At 38.5% G+C, this 20,477-nt stretch overlaps 1 protein-coding gene across 1 annotated transcript in view; it reads right to left on the reverse strand.

The window, feature by feature from the left end:
- Positions 1–20,477, reverse strand: part of TMOD3 (tropomodulin 3 (ubiquitous)) — a 79,429-nt gene continuing 58,952 nt past the window's right edge. The window contains exons 4-10 of the mRNA XM_005863925.2: positions 17,512–17,634; positions 16,135–16,224; positions 12,652–12,782; positions 11,030–11,137; positions 6,997–7,140; positions 5,494–5,638; positions 1–3,991 (exon numbers count right to left, since the gene is read on the reverse strand). Of these exons, the coding sequence (XP_005863987.1) occupies positions 3,957–3,991; positions 5,494–5,638; positions 6,997–7,140; positions 11,030–11,137; positions 12,652–12,782; positions 16,135–16,224; positions 17,512–17,634 (776 nt within the window). The 3' untranslated portion in view covers positions 1–3,956. The remainder of the gene's footprint in view (positions 3,992–5,493; positions 5,639–6,996; positions 7,141–11,029; positions 11,138–12,651; positions 12,783–16,134; positions 16,225–17,511; positions 17,635–20,477) is intronic.

Genomic DNA, 20,477 nt, shown 5'->3' on the forward strand with positions numbered 1-20,477 from the left:
TACAGGATATTTGATAAACTTTATTGAAATTATTTATTCCAGAAAGAAGTGGTAAGTTCTAAATGCCTATAGTACATGTTCTTCAAAAGAAATTTCACTGTGCTATTATGAACCAGGTTAATAATATTTCATATTTAGACATCAGTATTATAAAAATTAACACGGTTATATTTAAAAAGTTGAAAAAATAAAACATCTACAGCATTTTGGATATTTTAGCATTAAAAAATGTATTTAAATACCTATTTGCTGTGACAAAGAATGATGCATTGTAACAAGATAATTTTCAAGCTTTTAAACATAACTAAAACCAAATATAATTCATCCAAAAGACTAAAAAATATAAAGTGGGCATTTACTTGAAATTACAAAGATTTTTATGCAATGTGTGTGTATGAGCTTATGTATATGTGCCATTTTTTAACCTTTCTTAAGCAGACAGATTGGGCCTGAGCCTGAGGGCAGCATGGGAAGCCGCTCCGCACATCCTGGTGTTTCGTTTTCCTGGATGCCATGTCTTCAGTTAACACTACTCGAAAGGGTAGTGCCTTGAGGACATTGTGCTAAGTCAGATAAGCCAGACAGAGAAAGACAAATACTGTATGATCTCACTTATGTGAAAAGAAAAAAAACTCACTGAAACAGAGAACAGATTGGTAGTTGTGAGAGGCAGGGCTGGGGATGAAGGATTGGGTGAAGGTGGTCACAAGGTACAAACCTCAGGTATAAGATGACTAAGTCCTGGGGGTGGAATGTGCAGCATGGTGACTATAGTTAACAATACTGTATTATATATCTGAAAGTTGCTACGAGAGTAGATCTCAAAAGTTGTCATCACAAGGAAAAAAATTTTTTTAACTATGTGAAGTGATGGATGTTAACTAAACTTACTGTGGTGATCATGTCTTATTATATTCATAGATTAAATCATTATGATGTATAACTTAAGCTAACACAATGTTAAATGTCAATTATATCTCAATGAAACTGGAAAAATTGTGGCATTGCAAGAAGGAGCCAAGTGGGATGGCACTGAGCCTGCAGAGAATGGAAGTTGCTTGGGCCCCAGAAAAAGCATGCTCCTCAGATCTGTGTGGATTATATAAAGAGGAAGTGAGGTAGCCCTGGGAACACAGAGCCAAAAGTACAAGATTTTATGAAACGGCATGCATCTTTTCATCTTATTTTAATGGCAGCAAATATAATATATAATAGAACATGACTAACATTTATCAAACATTTTTTCTCATAACTTTTTAATACCATGGAATTCCCATTTTAAATGAAAACATCAGATATTGTCAATGGAAAAACAATTTACAAAGTTCTATTTACATGTAACTTTTTCAGAGTGCACCTATTGCATAAAGTATGTGGGTTATTTCATTCAAATAACAAGAATTTGCCATTTAATGATAAAGATAATTCTCATTGAAATCTCTAACAATTGCTAGTTGTTTAAAACACAAAATGTTTATTTGGTCTTTTAAATGACAGGCACCCTTATAAAATGTATTTCTTCTATACTTTAGACTTACTAGCTACAAATATATAGCACCAACATCCATTTTAATAATATCAACATTAGTAATTAATATTTTTAAAATACAAGTTCATGTAGACATACTAGAAAAATTTGGACAAATATAAATATAAAGTTTTATAAAAGAGGAAGTTAAAGCTTTAAAAAAACCCCAGCAATTTAAAAATGCAAATGTTCTTTGATTAGATCACCAGATAAGTTTAAATTGGTTAGACTACAAAATTTAAGGTCTTATACATCTTTGGTTTAAAAATCCAGACTACTTCACAACTCTAATCTATTACAAAATTTTAGAGCAATATAGAAATTCCAGAAATTAATAAAAGGCTAAGAGGTGCCATATTTTTAAAGATCAAAGTAAACATCAGTTTTCTCCCCTGTAATTACAATGCTTGAAAGATTTTTCTATATTCAATCGGATGAATGTTTACCTTTAAAGTCATTTATGAAGAAATTATATAATGAACTATTGTAGCTCAGAACTGGAATGGTACAAGCAAAACACTTAACTTCTTCATACTAAAGATTTTATCCATAAGTATGATATACAACTTTAGGTAAGGGCTTGTCTACCTATGTTAAAAAAACAAACTCATGGAGGAGGGAGTAACATACTAATCAATGTAATGACTCAGGATAGTGCTGCAAGGCAGCCTTGCTGAGAGTGTAACGGTAGCCTCGCCCCTGCTCCATGCAGCCCCCACCCTGCTGGAACAGTGCAGTGTCTAAAATCAAGTACGTTTCCAAAGTTGTATATGAAAAGGAAAGAGAGGGAGAGGGAGAGGGAGAGGGAGAGGGAGAGAGGGAGAGAGGGAGAGAGAGAGACACTTCCTAACTTAAAAAAAAAATCAGCAGCCTATAACTGAAAGGAAATAGTGCAAAGTCAATCTTAGGCCCCTTTAAAACATTAGATACTGATACAAAGCATCAAACACACCCTGTTAAGAAGGCTTATACCACAGTACACAGGAAGCTGCCCAGTCATTGGATAAACTGTCCACCGTAAACCGAAGGAGCAGAAAAATAATTTTTTAAAAAATTGACAACAGATCTCTCTGCTACTGTGAAATAAGATTCTCCCTTAGAAAAATCTCCCTGTAAATGGTACAGCCAGGCCTGCATTTCTGAGGCCAGGGTGACTCGGATTCCTCTGCCACTGCTTTCGGCAGCTGTAAGACTCCGGTCCAGAGGCTGCCCCGAAACAGGGCAAGGATACAGGTCCAAATCCCCGATCGCACTGGCGTTCTGGAGTCAGCTGCCCACCACAGTACACTGTTCAATTGTTCACTTTGATTCTTTGAGAGTAACAGGAAGACAACTTTTGTTATGAGAAATTACTTTTACACAATATGGATAAAAAAGTACAAGATGACAGGAAACAATAAAAACGGTTTATGAAGAAGAGCAGATTTCCTGTTTGGAAAATTTGTAGTGAATGATGATTAAATACCGTTTATGGAATTCTGCACTGCATATAGGAACACTGATTTAGACGCGTGCCAGTTTCTAATTTGCTTTACAGGAACCATCAGTTTAACTGACCGTTTTGCATGCTCCTCAGACTTCACCTCCATCACATTTACTGTAAACAACAGCTTTCTTTTTCTCTTACCCTATCTAACCAAGAGTTGGCTATCTGCCTTTTACAGGAACAGAATAGCTTTCCTACTCAGATGCTTTTTACTATGGGCTTTCACAAAAATCTAATAAAGTCCACAGTATTAAAATGAAACACTGTAATCAGTGTAGACATCACTATACTCTTAAAGATACATCAGACAAGTGCAGTAACATCAGACAAGTGCAGTAACCTGGAATGCATTTTCTCTCTCCTAGAGGCCTGCTTTTACTTCTAAACAGACGACTAGATTTGAGTCACCTGGTTTAAAATTCTGGCATTGTGCTTTCCTGACAGAAGCAAAAGCACAATCTCTCCAAGCTCGTGTGTTCTAAAACACGGAAATCTCTCCCACCCTGGAATCAGGAGCTTTGAAGTGCTTGTACCTGTGAGGTGCACAGCAAGTCTGATATCAGCAATGTCCCTTTTTTTAACAAAGAGATTTGGTCCTTAAAATGTTTATATTATTCTACATGTGACTTCCTACACTTTCTTATAATTGTATTTTTTTTTTTTAACTAAGACCCACCATAAACCACTCAATTAAGCTAAATTAAAATTGATTTTAGCAGAAAGTAGAAATAATGCTTTAAAATATAAAATGTCACCTACTATTGATTTTACAGTTTGAAACTTGTAACTTAAACTAGAAAAATATACATGTAGTTGAAAAAAAAAAAAGAAAGAAAAATTTCCAGTCTTTTCCCTTCTACCCAGGAAAATTTTATATCTGATATCGCCAACATGAGTCCTGATGACCTTCAGAAGTCTTCCAAAGGTTATGCCTTGGCGGACTTACTGGTGGTCTCCTTCAACTCGTTTCTTGCGAACTATGAGAAAAATAAAGAAAGTTAGAAATCCCTGTTCATTTGTACAAACTTAACTTTCTTTTTACAAACAAGCTTCTGTAAATCCGGCGATAGTTGTACAAACATGAAATGTCCATTTCTAATTCACATGGTCATTAAAATAAAAAACTCACATCCTTTTCCTTGTCATTTACCTGCTGAGAAGTGAGGGGTTTCAGAGTGAGAACTACCTGCCCTCGCTCACCTGTGCTTACACAGCCAGAGCATTAGAGATCTAAAACAGAATGGTCAGCAATCGCATTCAAATCCACTGTGCTGTCTCATCTGTTTACTGAAAAAGTTGATACCTCCATTAAAAATAATTAATAAATGATTGTGTTAAATTCTGAATTGACACTCAGGCAGCCACGGTTAGATAGTATCAACAATATCTGCATGCTCTTCTGATTAGGCACTACAGTACAGCTCACTTCCTTAGTCTGTGAAAGAACATAGTGAAAACGGTTTTGTCATTCATTTTTAAAAATATATATATATTTTATTGATTTCCCCCCCCCCATGCTTGTGTCGGAGACCTGACACTGAGAGCACCATCAGGCAGTCAGTGTGCTGGCAGTGGGGCTGCTGTCGCACTGGAATGGAACCCGTTAGCCACAGCACGGCCAACAGGTCACGAACAGTGCTTATTTTATTGATTTTTTACAGAGAGGAAGAGAGAGGGATAGAGAGTTAGAAACATCGATGAGAGAGAAACATTGATCAGCTGCCTCCTGCACACCTCCCACTGGGGATGTGTCCGCAACCAAGTACCTGCCCTTGACCGGAATTGAACCTGGGACCCTACTGCTCTCCAAATTTTCCTTCTCTTTTCTCCCACAAAATGAACTGGCTCAGGGCTCTGACAAAATAAATGCAAAGTAATGAAAATCTCAGACCCTGGTAATGTGGTCAGGTCACAGCTGGCTACCATAACCTTTGGCCGTCAAAGAGGCCAGCCAACTAGTTCAGCTGATGGAGAGAAGGTGCATGTATCTGAGGACCCCCCAGCCTCTTCGTGGATGGGTGGCCCTAATGCACCAGGCTGCGCTCACTAGTAGCAGGGTAAGGTCTTCAACTTCAGGATCTTGTTACTCTTACCTATCAGCCACCAGAGAGCATTTGATAAAAAGGGCAAACATTTTACTGTCATGTTGAAATCTTTTTTAATAGCTCCAAGGGGTGACTTAGAGCTGAGAGTAAAACATTATAGGAAGTATAAATGTTTATTGTAGAAAACTGTTCACCAGAAGCTGTGAAATATTATTTTCACATGAAGTTGATTTTACCCACTAACCAACCCAATAATCACTACAGCCTTCCTTAAACTGAATTCGGATCCAGTCAGTATAAAAGGACCATGCAGATATTAGAAACCTAGGCCAAGTCATCTCTGTTAAAATTTAATTTAAAAGCAAAAAAAGCTTCTCCAATACATTAGGTTAATGGCATGATTCAGAAATTCAATTTGCAATTGTATGTCTTACCTAAGTCATTGTTTTTTGTTATCGCATTAGCTGCCCTGGTTCGGGGTCCCTGCTGTGTAAACCGATATCCAAACTTAAGGATATTTGTATTTTCCTCAAGCATCTTCGCCATTTCCAATTCTACAGCTGTCCCCAACTGCTGCCTCTGGAATAATCAGAAATAAAGAATAGTGTTAATAAACTAGATCAAAATACTTTTCTAGGTAAGTCAAGACTAAGACATTGAGGTATGCTGATTCTGTTGGTATTTTAAAATTTTCCCAATTCTTATAGTATACAAGGGAAAGAAACGTTTAAAGTTCAGTATAGATCATATAGACATCAAAAAATTGTGGATTTCCATAATGAGATACCCTTCATACCCACAGGATGACTATAATAAAAGAGACAGAAAATAATAAGGGTTGGCAAGATTGTAGAAGAAAATGGGACCCTCAGACATGCTGGTCGGAATGTAAAAGGATGCAGTTGCTGTAGAAAACAATCTGACATGCCTGTATGACCTAGCAATGCCACTTCTAGGTACAGACCCACAAAAAATAAACACACATGTTCATACAAGAACCTGTATATATAAATGTTCACAGCAGCTTTATTCCTAATATTCAAAAAGTAGAAACAACCCAAATGTAACAATATTATTCAGCTAAAAAAAGAGTAAGTACTCATATGTGCTACAACATGGAAGAACCTCCAGAACATTTTGCTCAGTGAAAGGCGGCAGACACAAAAGACCAGGTAGTATACAATTCCATTAATATGAACTGTCTAAAATAGGCAAATGCAGAGACAGAAAATAGAGGTGGGAGGGGTGAATAGGGAGTGACTGCTGGTGGGTATGGAGTTTCTTTTTTTGTTGTTGTTAAACTTTGCCCAAGGATTTTTTTCCATTGATTTTTAGAGAGAGTGGAAGGGAAAGGGGGGGGGGGGGGGAGCGGGGGGGGGGGGAGGGGGGGGGGGGGGGGGGGGGGGGGGGGGGGGGGGGGGGGGGGGGGGGGGGGGGGGGGGGGGGGGGGGGGGGGGGGGGGGGGGGGGGGGGGGGGGGGGGGGGGGGGGAGCAGAGAGGGAGAGAAGGAAGGAGGGAGAGGGAGATGTAGAGAGACAGAAAGAGACACACGGACTGGTTGCCTCCCTCAAGAGCTTCAATCAGGGCCTGGGGTCTGGGATGGACCTGCAACCCAGGTACATGCCCTTGAGCAGTGCTCGGGCCGATGTTCTACTACTGAGCCACACAGGCCAGGGCAAATTTCTTTTTGCAATGCTAAAAATGTTCTGGAATTAGACAGTGGTGATGGTTGCATAACTCTATGAATATACTAAAGACCCATACTAAAAATATCAAATTAATATTCCAGATGCCTCCAATGTCCTCTCATCCTCTTTTATGCCACCTTCCCAAATAGCTCCCTGAAAGCCCTCCTCCCACACGCCTCCTGAGTCCCCAAGCCCTGCACAGCAGTGTGGGCTGTAGCTTCCTCAAAGTTACTGCTGCAGAGCACTGACCTGATTGTCAATCTTGAGCTCGGTGAGGGTCTCATTATCTCTTAAAGCATCAATCAGTGCTAGAATCCCAGCTCCTGTGATAAAGTTGGACTCCATATTTAAGCTCTTCAAATTTTTGTTCACTTTCAGCATATCTGCAAAAGCCTAGAAGTTAAAGAAAATTTTGGAGATTAAAATATGACAATTATACACTGTACACACCATAAACAAATATACTAATTAACATAACTGCCTTAATGTTTCTCATTTGATTGAATTTGACACCTACCTCATAGGTCTCACATGTATCCACTTTGCACATGTACCCTGTCACAATCTTTTTTTTAAAGAAAACATGTTTTTATTAAGTTTTATTTTATTATTTTTTAAATATATTTTTTATTGATTTGAGAGAGAAAAGGAGAGGGAGAGAGAGATAGAAACATCAATGATGAGAGAGAATCATTGATTTGGCTGCCTTCTGCACAACCCACACTGGAGATTGAGCGCACAACCTGGGCATGTGCCCTGACCGAGAATCGAACCGTGATCTCCTGGTTCATAGATTGACGTTCAACCACTGAGTCACGCTGGGCTTATTGATTTTTAGGGAAAGAGAAAAACATCGATCGGCTGCTTCCTACTCACCCCCAACTGGGGATTGAGCCCACAACCAAGGCAGGTGCCCTGATGAGGAATCGAACCAGTGACCTCGGTACATGGGGCAATGCCCAACCAACTGAGCAACACTGGACAGGGCCCCTGTCACAATATTTAGCTTTTTCTGTCACATGTAATTCTCTATTGGAATATTCCCATTGCTAGTTAATCCTCATGCTCATCCACACCCTTTGTCATGTTTTCTCTTGTCCCTCATCCTTCTGCCAGTTTCTGTGTAGGACTGACTTCATCAATGTCTCTTTGGAATATTTTTTCCTCATTTAGGTCCTGGCGCAGCTGGATTACTGCAAAGCCAAAATGAGGGTAAATTATGGACTGATTTCCAAGGCGGAGACCAAAAAGAATGCCTAAGACAGAAGGCCAAAAGAGATCACAAATAACTAGAACTGCAAGAGCACAAAGACTATGGAGAAGGGGCTCACTAAACATTCATTTCCTCAAGGAATGCTCTGTCTTCAGTCTGCTTCCTTCCCTTTCTCACAGGACATGGTAGTGCTAGGCATTTGATCCAGTGCATAATAAACACCATATTAGCCCTGGCCAGTTTGGCTCAGTGGATAGAACTTCAGCCAGTGGATTGAAGGGTCCTGGGTTTGATTCTGGTCAAGGGCACATGCCTAGGTTGCAGGCTTGATCTCCAGTAGGGGGTATGCAGGAGGCACCCAATCAATGATTCTCTCTTGTCATTGATGTTTCTATCTTTCTCTCCTCTACTCTCTGAAATCCATTTAAAAATAAAAAAAATAAACACCATATTAATTTACCAACAGAAACTTGTGAGAAGAGGAAAAGGAGAGGGAAGGAAAGAGGGATAAGTTAGAATATGAGTAAGTTTATATAAAATAGCCCCTTAGAAAGGTCAAACATAAGGCCAAACTCTAGAAAACATGTGGAAGGAAGATCCAGCTTAAAGTTAACTTAAAAGAAAAGGCAATGGGGGTGGTGGTGATGGAATACTATAAAGAACTTGGGACAGCCCTAGCTGGTTTGGCTCAGTGGATAGAGCGTCAGCCTGTGGACTGAAGGGTCCCGGGTTCGATTCCAGTCAAGGGCACATGCCTGGGTTGCGGGCTCAACCCCCAGGCAGCCAATCAATGATTCTCATCACTGATGTTTCTATCTCTCTCTCCCTCTCCCTTTCTCTCGGAAATTAATAAAAATATATTTTTTTAAAAAATAAAGAACTTGGGACAGATTATCTATACACTGGTACTTTCTATTAGTGACAACTAGCTATGTGACTTAGAACAAAACCCTTATTCATCCTTCTGTACATACACTTATTCAAATATTATTGATGGCTTATTATTTGACAAGTACTACTACTCTGTAGATTCAGAAATAAAATATGCCTGATGGAACTTGCATTCTAGTGGGGGGCCCAAATAATAAGCAAGCAAAATGTAATATCAGATGGTAAAGAGAGCCAAAGAGGAAGAAAAAAAGAGAAAGTAGGGCAGATGGGGAGTGTGAGGGGTAGGAGTGAGGTTACTATTTTACATAGGGTGGTTAGGAAAGGTTTCACCTAAAAGGTGACGTTTGAGCAAAGACTCAAAGTGATGAAGTGAAGCTATGTGGAACATCTTTTGCGAGGAAGTTCTAGGCAAGAGGAACAAGTGTAAAGGTCTTAAGCTGGGAACATGGGTAGCATATTTGAGGAAGAACAAGAGGCTGCATGGCTATAGTACAGTGAAAGGGCAGTAAAGAAGATGAGGCCTGCTCATGTAAGGCCTTATAAGGCCTATAAAGTATTTTGATTTTTACTTGAATGAGATAGGGAGCTTCTGGGAGTTTCTGAGCATAGGAATGAGATAATTAAATGAAGTTTTAAAAGAATCACTTTTGATATTGTGTAAGGACTTGGCTTTCGGGTGAGTAAAATGGAGCAGGCAGCTCAATTAGGAGGCTATTGCAATAATCCAGATAAGAGGAGGTAGTGGCTTACACCAGGATGGTAGTTGTGAAAATGGTGAGAAGTGGATAGAGTCTACAAGTATTCTGAAGACAGGGCTGGATACATTGAAGGTTGTAAGAAAGGAAAATCAAGGTGACTCCATTTCTTTTTCTCTTAAGCAAATGAAAGAAAGAAGTTGCTTTGGTGAAAAGGGAAAGACTGAGACAAACAGGGATGGAATGGAAGTTAGGAGTTTGGTTTGGGATTTAATTTGAGATGTCTCTTAGACACCTAAATAAAGTTGCTAAGTAGGCAGCTGGACAAGAATATGGAGTTCAGGAGAGAGGTATGAACTGGAGATAATAACATTGGTAGCCACTAGCATTTATAGATAATATATATCAATGAAATAGAATGAAATCACCAAGAAAATGAATGTAGACAGAGAAAAGAAGAGGGCCTATGACCGAGCCCTGGGCTGTTCCAATGCTTAAAAGAGGAGAAACCAGCACAGGGATGGATAAGAGAAGGGATGTCCAGCTGAGGCAGGGGGAGAATCAAAGGGAAAGGGAGTGATGTCCTCAAAGCCAACTGAAGAAAACGGTTCACACCATGATCAAGAGGGATTTACCCAGGACTGAAAGTTTGATTTAATGTACAAAAATTAATCAATGTAATATACCATATTAACGGAATAAAGGACAAAACCACATGACCATCTCAAGAGACACAGAAAAAGCATTTGACAAAACCCAACATTATAGGTCCATAAATAGAATCTTCTGCAGATAGTAAATAATTGGTGTGGAAGTTTATGTACTGATATGAAAAGATCTCTTAAGACATACTATTGAGTAAAAACTAAACTGCAGAATAGCATATATTTTATGACTCCATTTATGTTTTAAAAAATTATAGAAAGGAAATATAGGAAAAAATAAATGTAAAAGAGCAGTAGATCATGTACTGCTTAATAGAGAGTTAAACATCAATTGAAAAAAGAGAGTAAATTGTGTTCATAAAAACACAGTTTAGCCATCTCTGTAACACCCTGGTATGTAGTTATAATTTTGACATTATCAATAGTTAACTTACAAACTGATGGTTGCCAGAGAGGAGGAGGTTTGGGGGTGCAGGTGAAAAAAATGAAGGGATTAAGAAGTACAAATTAGTAGTTACAAAACAATCATGGGGATGTAAAATACAGCATAGAAAATGGAGTAAAATGGAGCAGGCAGCTCAATTAGGAGGCAATACCTCCTAATGTTCGGTGCCATTGTAATACCTATGTTTGGTGCCATTCCTTTCTCACAGGACATGGTGAGTTTATATAAAATAGTCCCCTAGACTTATGGGGGTGGGGGGGAATCACTTTGTAAGTTATATAAATGTCTAACCACTATGCTGTATACCTGAAACTAATATAATATTGAATGTCAACTGTAATTGAAAACTTTTTAAAAAATGTAAGTTACTTACAAAAGCAACAGGGTCATTGCTCCGCGTGGCTGCAAGACTTAAATATTTCACATGTGTGTTGGTTTCCAAAGCCTTCGCAAAATCTTTTAGGGTTGGAATTGGAATATTCTTGAAAGACAATAATGCAAAACATTACATTTCAGTCCAGTAATCAAGTAAATATTTAACTTTTCTCATTAAAATGCACTCAGGAATTACATAAACACACAATAGTCTACAAGTAAAAACAATTAACTGCTTCCTCCATATCTGTCTGACTTCTCTATCAAGGTATACCTGCACAAACTGTTGACCTAGAGCAGAGAATATATCCCCATTTCTCTAGCATTTAAGTTAAAGAAGCTCTTGTGATTTTACATTTAACTGTTCATATTATAAGAAGTCAACATCTGAGTATTCAAAGTGGACCCATTTCTACAAAGAGAAAGATGTGGGAGCCCACCTCTGAGTATGATTCCTGGGGCAGATGACATACTGTTCTTAGTCCCTTAGTTTAAACTACCAAGTATTAAGAGAGATTAACCCTGCTTTCCACTACTTGAAACTCGGAAAGATGTAGTTCTAGAAGGCACTAATTTCCCCTTTAGTCCCAAGACTTTAATTTCCTGTAGCCGTGTTACTTGTAGATCATTACTGTTGATTTACAGAGATACAGGAAGACAATTTTTAAGGAATGAATAAAATGAATGACCAAGTAGGGACATTAGCTTTCCCCACGTTGTTCTTTCCTCCATTCACACCCATTAAAAGAGCGCAGAGGTCTTATTCCCTTGGTTCTTATAATTTCCAGATGTTCCCTCTACCCCAAATTCAGATGAATCAAGATATAATACTCAAGAGAAATGAAAACATGTTAACACAAAGCATATGACTGCATGTGAATGTGAACAGTGGTTTTATTTATAATCATTCCAAACTGGAAGCAACCCATACGTCTATCAATTAATGAATGGATAAATAAATTGCACGATATCCCAACAACAGAACACTACTCAGCAATATAAAGGAACAAACTGCTGACACAAGCAAAAACATGGATGAACCTCAAATGCATTATCCTAACTGAAAGATGCCAGGCTCTAAAGGCTACATACTGTGTGATTCCATTTACACTACATTCTGGAGAAGGCAAAATGATAGGGAAAGAAAACAGATCAGTGACTGTCAGGACTAGAGCCAGGGCCATGACGACAAAAGGTGTGACATGTTTTACATCTGACTGTGCTAGTGGTTGTTCAACTGTATGGGTTTGTCAAAACTCACAGAATAATACACTGAAAAAGGAGAATTTTACTTTATATAAATTAGACCTCAAGAAACCTGATTAAAAACACAAAACCCAAAAGACTAAATGCTCTTAAAAGTAGGCAGTACTTTGAAAGCCAAAGAGAGGTAGTCTAGTAGGATCTACATTTCTATGTGATACTCTTTTAAAAAGCAAGTAAGATAAACACTGTATTACTTTAATTTTTAAAATATGGAAGAATCTGTGTTACCACAGTGTTAGGAGCAAACACTTCGCCTTTAAGTAGAAAGAATTATACTATGTCAAAACTGCCCAGTTCTCACCCTAGATCCACCTGACTCAGCAATTCAAAACTTACTTTGCCTGGCACACCTACCTTTATATTATTCAAATTAACTTCAACAAGACGAACATCATTTTCTTTAATTCTCTTTAAACTCTCTTCAACGTTGGTTGGATTTGGTGGCTCATCAAATACTGGGACCATCTTTTCACCTTTTACCACATCTGTAGTAACAAATGAGAAAAAATAAGTGTCTCAGTGGCTGATACTATTACAGTGGATGCATATATTAACTTGGTAACACATATCTCTCACTCTCTCTCTCTCTCACACGCACACACACTCTCTCTCAGTAGGACTAATTTAAAAGTTTCTTCCCCACAATTTCTAAATGATCCTTTGTGCACAAAAATAAAACTTTATTGAATATATAAAAAAATAACTCATTTTATTTGCAAAACATCAGCCTTCAAAAATGATTATTTTCATGGCCTCTTGGTGTATTACAAAATTACCACTAAAATACATTTGATAACACACGCCAATGATCCCATTTATTTGTTGCAATGTTTAAGATAAAGTTCAAATATGATTAACTTTAACATCTCGTAAGATTTCTCTGTGATCTGCTAGTAATTACTGAAAAGGCAGTAAGAATCACAGACTTAAAGAAACAGAGCCTTGATAAGAACAACAAGGTGATGGAAGTACACAGGTCTTCTTCCCATGGGGAGTACTACACAATGGGAAAAGGGGTGGACTCTCCATTAGGAAGTAAAGTAGGAATAAGGAATGGGGAGACAGAGAGAGGTAATAGTACACAGAGCAAGTACTGAGGCAGAAATTCCAAATTCTATTTCCTTCCTTCACTCCTACCTCCAATTCTTCACCATATAAACTCTACCCATACACATGGCTAGGATACAACTATGCAAAGTTGAAAGGGGATCTAGAAGGCTTGAACTCTCTAATGACACTTAACACATTCCCCCCAGAGATATGACCATCTTGATATGCACCCTAATGTGATTTAATCACCACCTAGGAAGCATTCTGTCCAAATTTAAGACTCAAAAAACTGCACCTGAATCTGAATAAGCCTAGAGAAAATAAGTAACAGTTTACAGAAATATAGGAGACAGAGAAATTTGTAAAATGATACCACAAGGATGCAATCAGCCAAATCCAGAATGTGGGATAGTCTCTATATATAACAGCCCAGTTTCTTAAAAATGGCATGAAGAAAGGGGGAAAGAGGTTGAGGAGGGGAACTATTAAGAAATTAAGAAAAACTGAAACCAAATGACAACCAAATGCAATTGGTGACCCGTATTTGGATCCTGATTAGAACAAACCAACTGTGAAATGATATTTTTGAGAAAATGAGAAATCTGAACACGAACTGAGTATTAGATGATAAAAAGGAATTATTGCTAATATTTAAGTTTGATAATGGTATGTTAAAAGGAAAGTCTTTGTCCAGCTGGTGTGGCTCAGTGGTTGAGTGTCGACTTATGAACCACAACGTCACGGTTTGATTCCTGGTCAGGGCACATGCCTGGGTTTCAGGCTCGATTCCCAGTAGGGGGTGTGCAGGAGGCAGCTGAGCAATGATTCTCTCTCATCATTGATGTTTTTATCTCTCTTTCCCTCTCCCTTCCTCTCTGAAATCAATTTAAAAAAATATTCCGGGGGGACAGAGGGGTGGGCAGTAAATGGTTTGAGGGGTGGGCAGTAAATGGGTTGAGAGGCAAACAATGGATGATATAAGGCTGACAAAATGTTAAAAACAGCTGAAACTGGGCAATGAATATATTATTCTCTCTTCTATTATGTATGCTGGAACATTTCTACAACAAAAAGTTAAAAGATAGGGGGAATGGCCAAATCACAGAACACTCACAAAATGGAGCGTTATACAGATGTTCGAGTGTGGTAGCTCTATATGTTAACTAACCAGGAAACACGATATAGTGCTAAGTAATATATACTATACAGCATGGGTTAAAAATCCTCATCACTGACTTTGTGTGACATTCAAGTTAGTTACTTAATCATTCTAAAATCTCAGCTCCCGTATATGCAAATAAAGGATAACATATAATAATACCTATTTCATAGAACTGTTTGTTGTGAGGATTAAATAAAAACAATTTCTATTCAAGAGCTGTGCACAGAATATGGCCCATAGTCAGCATTCAGACAATCAGCCAATTGTATTAGTTTTGAAAAATTATGTTATTTTATTAACCAATGTCACCCCAATAAATTAAATAAAAAAAGAAAATTAAGTTGTAAGAAATATCTGTAGTATGATCCTATTTTTTAAAATAAACAAAAGACTACACATACATATATAAGTTTATATAAACATAGTACAAAGCCTAAACAAATATACACCAAATTGTTAATAGGGTTGGCGGTGCATGAGTAGAAGGCATAATTTCTATGAACACTTTTACTTCTTACCTTATACACTTAGGTATTGTTTGTTGGTTTGTTTATTTATTTATTTATTGGTGGGGAGGGAGAGAGGGAGAGGAAGAGGGAGAGAGAAAGAGAGAAATATTGATGTGAGAGAGAAACACAGATCGATTGCCACCCACATATGCCCCAACCAGGGATTGAACCTGCAACCTGGGCATGTGCCCTGACCAAGAATTCAAACCTGCCACCCTTCAGTGCATGGAACAACACTCTAACCACCTGAGCCACACTAGCCAGAGCAGGTATATACTACAAAAGTATATATTACTTTGATAGTTTTAAAACATCCCAGACATGAATTTTTTAATCCTCACCTGAGGATATGTTTTGTTTTGTTTTTTTTTTAATTAATTTGAGAGACAGAGAAATATTGATGTGAGAAACACTGACTGGTTGCCTCCCGTAAAGGCCCTGACAGGGGATCAAATCCACAACCTAAGTATGTGCCCCTTTTTTAAATTAATTTGAGAGACCGAGAAACATCGATGTGAGAAACACTGACTGGTTGCTTCCCGTAAAGGCTCTGACAGGGGATCAAATCCACAACCTAAGTATGTGCCCTGACCAGGAATGGAACCTGTGACCTTTTGATGTATGGGACGATGCTCCAATGAACTGAGCCACCTGGCCAGGGCTCCTATACATGAACGTTTTAAAAAGCTTTGTTTTGGGCTATTTAATACTTTTCATTAAATAGACTAAAAGGTTTGGGGGTTGAATAGTTCTGAGGTTTCTCCTGAATCTGATTTTATAATGTAGTTTGCCAACACTGTTGTAGACTTCTTGAAAATCAGTAACACTGAAAAAAGAATGTCAACAAAAGCCAAGTTTGATTAGCACTTATATTGTTTAGCATTAGTATTACTCGTGAGGCGAGAGTGGTTCCTATTATATTTGCTGACACATTAAGCATAAAATACTTAATTTTCCTTCTTCAATGGTTTTATATACCAATACCATCTAACTGGAATTTTAGGTTTCTAGTATATATACATAACATTTGGTATGTAAACACAGAAGTTGATACATTGAGAAAACAAAATATATTTAACAAAGAATTGGCATTCACAAAGCATTGTAAATACTTACTTGAAAAATGTTCTTGGTCGACACCATTACTACTTCCCACTATATTACAGAACTGTGTATTCGTTATCAAATTGTGCATTCCAAGAATAGCTATGGAGACAGAAAAAGGAAATTAGTTTTATTTTCATCAGTGTTAAACAGAGAATTTTACAACCCAAAATTTCTATTAGTGATTTTAACATTCTCTGGACATTTTTCTACTCAGTTAACTACAGATTTTGCAGCCCAAAAAGGGGAGACAGCATGTTTAAAAATCACCTACAGTCTCCTTCTCATCAATGCCCTTATTATTTTCCCCATAGTTCTGAATTCAGACACAGCTGGAGCTAGCCTAACCTTAAATGCAAATCTACGATTAGCTCCATCTGGTGGCTAAGAAAAAAACTGACACGATCTACTTTGCTGTTCATCCTTTACACAAGATTTCTAGCAACATAATGTGATAGATGGCAGGTTTTCAACTTAACCTTCACTACTTTACATTTGTTAACTCTCATTCATATTTTAGCTAAGAGTAGAATACTGAAAGTATAGCTGAATTCTCATATTAAGATTAAAGTAGATACCCCAAAAATGACACTTAGGAGAAATTTGGTTTTTGTTTTTGATGCCCTTTTGCATAAATGAGGCAGAAGCTACAGTGTGCCCCTTGTCCATTCCACTCTGATGAATTTACAAATCCATCAATCCTCACCACTCCCAGAAATAACACACCTGCTCTGGCTGTGGCCAACACCTTGATTGTCCTTTTCCTGTGTCCTTCCTAAAGAATCTTCACGATCTTTTCAAACATGTTAGTTCTTGGGGTTAAGATCTCCTCATGTGTCCTATTTCTCTATTTAGGAAAATGGCTGTGTGGGGGAGGAGGTGGAGGAGATTCTGGTCTTTATAAGAAACCGGCAATGATGAAAATAACAGGGAGGCTTGGAGTGTTCCATACATACTTCAGAGAAGTTGGGAAAGTGTGAGTATAGCTCAGGGCTGACTGTCTCATCTGCTTTCCAGTTACCCACCTTGGGGTCTTTCTGATAAAATGGGACAGTAGTTGACCCTGGCAACTCTTTCAGTGCTCAGATGGGACGGCTTCTAGCTGAGCGCCAGCTGATGAAACATTTTTATAAAGACTTTCAAAATGGGCAACATGGGAAAAGATGTCAAGTAATACAATTCTATTAACATAAAAATTTCACCATTGAGAGAATTTTTTAAAATGACATTCTTTGCGTCAGCTTTAGAGTAGAAGAAACAAAGCCAAATATGTGGTCACTGATTCAATAGCACTCTGCTAGGCAAAGGATGTATTTGCATAATGAATAGAGGTGTGTGCTAGTACTCCCCTCCCCTCCACATTCATTCACAATGTGTTTCAGGAGGTACCTGCGAGGTCACACAATTCTGTATCAGAAGCACTTGTCAAAGCTTCTTCTAATTCTGGATCAAGAGAGATTTTTTCTTCTGTAAAAGTCTGGATAGGTTTCTGTTTAGGGATGAATATTTTCCCTGTAAAATAAAGCGGTTTGTTAATTTACTGCTGCTATTAACTCATTATCATTTAACTCTAACAGAAATTATTAAAAGTATGTGCAATTGAAGGTAAAATAAAGTCAAGATTGACATGTAATAATTTCATTTCATCTTCAATATGTATTTATAAGCTTCCAGTGTCCATAAAAGTTGGAATAAAGAAATCTGAGAAATTTTCCCACTTGTGAAAATATAAATAGGCTCTTTTTGGAGTCATTATGAGTTACTCTACAATTACTGAATCAAAACATAAATGAATAAAGGAATAAACACAAAAATCTATAAAACTTTAAAAAGATTAAAAGAAATTTCACTTTCTTATTCTTAAACAAGAAATCGTTACAGTCCCTCCAGGGATGGCAGAAGCAATTATTCCAGAAATTCAAGTTCTAATTGCAAAGAAATTCCTGTATGTCCTGAGTGGTAGTCTGAAACTTTTTAAAAAAATATATATATTTTTATTGATTTTAGAGAGGAAGGGAGAGAGATAGATGGAAACATCAATGATGAGAGAGAATCACTGATAGGCTGCCTCCTGCATGTCCCCTACTGGGGATCAAGCCTGCAACCTAGGCATGTGCCCTTGGCCAGAATCGAACCTGGGACCCTTCAGTCCGCAGGCCAACGCTCTATCCACTGAGCCAAACCAGTTAGGGCTAGTCTGAAACTTTTGATTACTGTGCCTCCAAGGCTCAATGGACACTAACAAGGTTACCTATTAAGAAACTAATTTTTCTAGAAACCTATTTATTATGTGAAAATCAGTATTTTATTACCATCTGTCCAATGAAAGATTAAAACTACGAAGGGACTAGTAAATGACAATGATATACTAGTAGCTGTGGCACAAGCTGACCAAACAAGACGCAGTACTCACACATGGCATGGACTAGGTTACCAAGATTGCCTCTAGTTTCTCTCCCAAGACAGGTGAAAATTCCAACTAAAAGATCTGGAAAGGCCTATGTATGCATTCACAGAAGTGCCAATTATTTTGTTTCCTATCAGGAAACTACCAGGGAAAGATGAGAATATGTGGCCTGATGAATCTATTCAGTGCTCTATCAAAAGGAATGTTTGTGGCCTTATAATTAGTGCAGTGAGTTGTGTACTTCTTGCTCAAGGAAAATATCAATTAGTGTGAATAAGGAATCCTTCCACAATATAACTCCCAGGAATCTGGTCAAGGCTGCTCAGGTATTTTCTCTAAGCTCATCTAAAGGATCTTAATTTCTGATATTATATTTTTTATTTTTAGCATTTCCATTTGGTTCTTAAAAAAATAAACCCCACAGAAAACAGTTTCCATGTCTCTGCCAAAATTCCTCATCGCTTTATACGTGCAGTGCACCTTGTCCATCAGATTCTTTGGCATTTTTGTCATAATTATTTTAAAGTCCCTGACTGATAACACCAATATTTGGGTCATCTCTGGGTCTTCTATTGACTGTTTACATTCTTTTAAAATATATTTTTTATTGATTTCAGAGAGGAAGGGAAAGGGAGAGAGATAGAAACATCATTGATGAGAGAGAATCACTGATCGACTCCTTCCTGCAGAGCCCGCACCAGGGATCTAGCCCAAAACTGGGCATGGAATCGAACTGTGACCTCCTGGTTCATAGGTCGACGCTCAACCACTGCGCCACACGAGCCTGGTGACTGCTTACTTACTTGACTGTGGGTCACCTGTGTCTTAGGTCTTTGTCTGTTGGACAGTTTGTATAAAAGTATAGCAGAGACTGAAAGGAACATGCCGCTCAGGTCAGGGCTGAATCAACATGCTCTGCAGTTGAGCTGAATGTGGACTTTGCTGCAACATTGGTTTGATTCAGTTCCCCATTGGCTTCAAACATTTTGAGAATGGGGTCAGGACTTTCTCTTTGGCAAGGCCGGGGATGAGAACCCTGGTGAGGTTCTGGAGATCTGAGCTTCCTACTTCTTTGAACTGTGGAGTGGGAGAGATTTCTCCCAATGTGTGGCCCAGGCTGCCAGCTTTCTGGGTGACGTGGGGTGTCTTTGTTTTCCAGTCCCACTCCATGCTCTCTGAGCCTTGGCAGATCTTTCAGCCCCACCCTGTCTCATCTGCTCTATAGTTTGTGACGTTCAGAAGGGCCTGGAAGGGATTCTTTCAACTCTCCTGGCTCTCCCTTCGTCTCCCTGAGCTGGGAATTTTCTCAGCTCTGCTTCATTGCCTCTATTCTCAGAGTAGTATCCTAGCACTACTAGGGTAGCAAAGAATGGTGGGTAATGCAGTCTCACCCTGTCTCTAGGAATGCACTGTCCACTGTGGCAGCTACTAGTAACATGTGACTACTTTAATTTAAATTAATTCAAACTAAAATTCAGTTCCTCAGCCACGATGGCCACATTTCAGGTGCACAACAGCCACATTTCAAGTGCTTGACAGCCACACTTGGTTAGCACAGACATAGAACATTTCCACCACTGCAGAAAGTTCTAGTGGACAGCGTTTCTCCAGGGCTTCTCTGGATTCTAGTCTATCCTGACAGCCCTCACACAGTCACAAAACATTGGTTAAAAGTTAGGCTGATTGCTCCTTAACTCCTCTCTATGGTAGTTTCCTCTTTTTCAGTTAGGAGAGAGCAAGACTGGATCACCTCTCTTATGAAGGTCTTGGCACTTTCTGGAGTAATTTAGATTTGTGTCTTCAAGATCTCTGATAGCTTTTTATTTTCATTACTAGAGGCCCGGTGCATGAAATTTGTGCATGGGGCAGGGGGGTCCCTCAGCCTGGCCTGCACCCTCTCCAATCCAGGACCCCTTGGGGGACATCCCTCTCGCAATCTGGGACCGCT

This window comes from Myotis brandtii, unplaced genomic scaffold (assembly GCF_000412655.1).
Source record: "Myotis brandtii unplaced genomic scaffold, ASM41265v1 scaffold182, whole genome shotgun sequence".
In the NCBI taxonomy this organism is placed as follows: domain Eukaryota; kingdom Metazoa; phylum Chordata; class Mammalia; order Chiroptera; family Vespertilionidae; genus Myotis; species Myotis brandtii.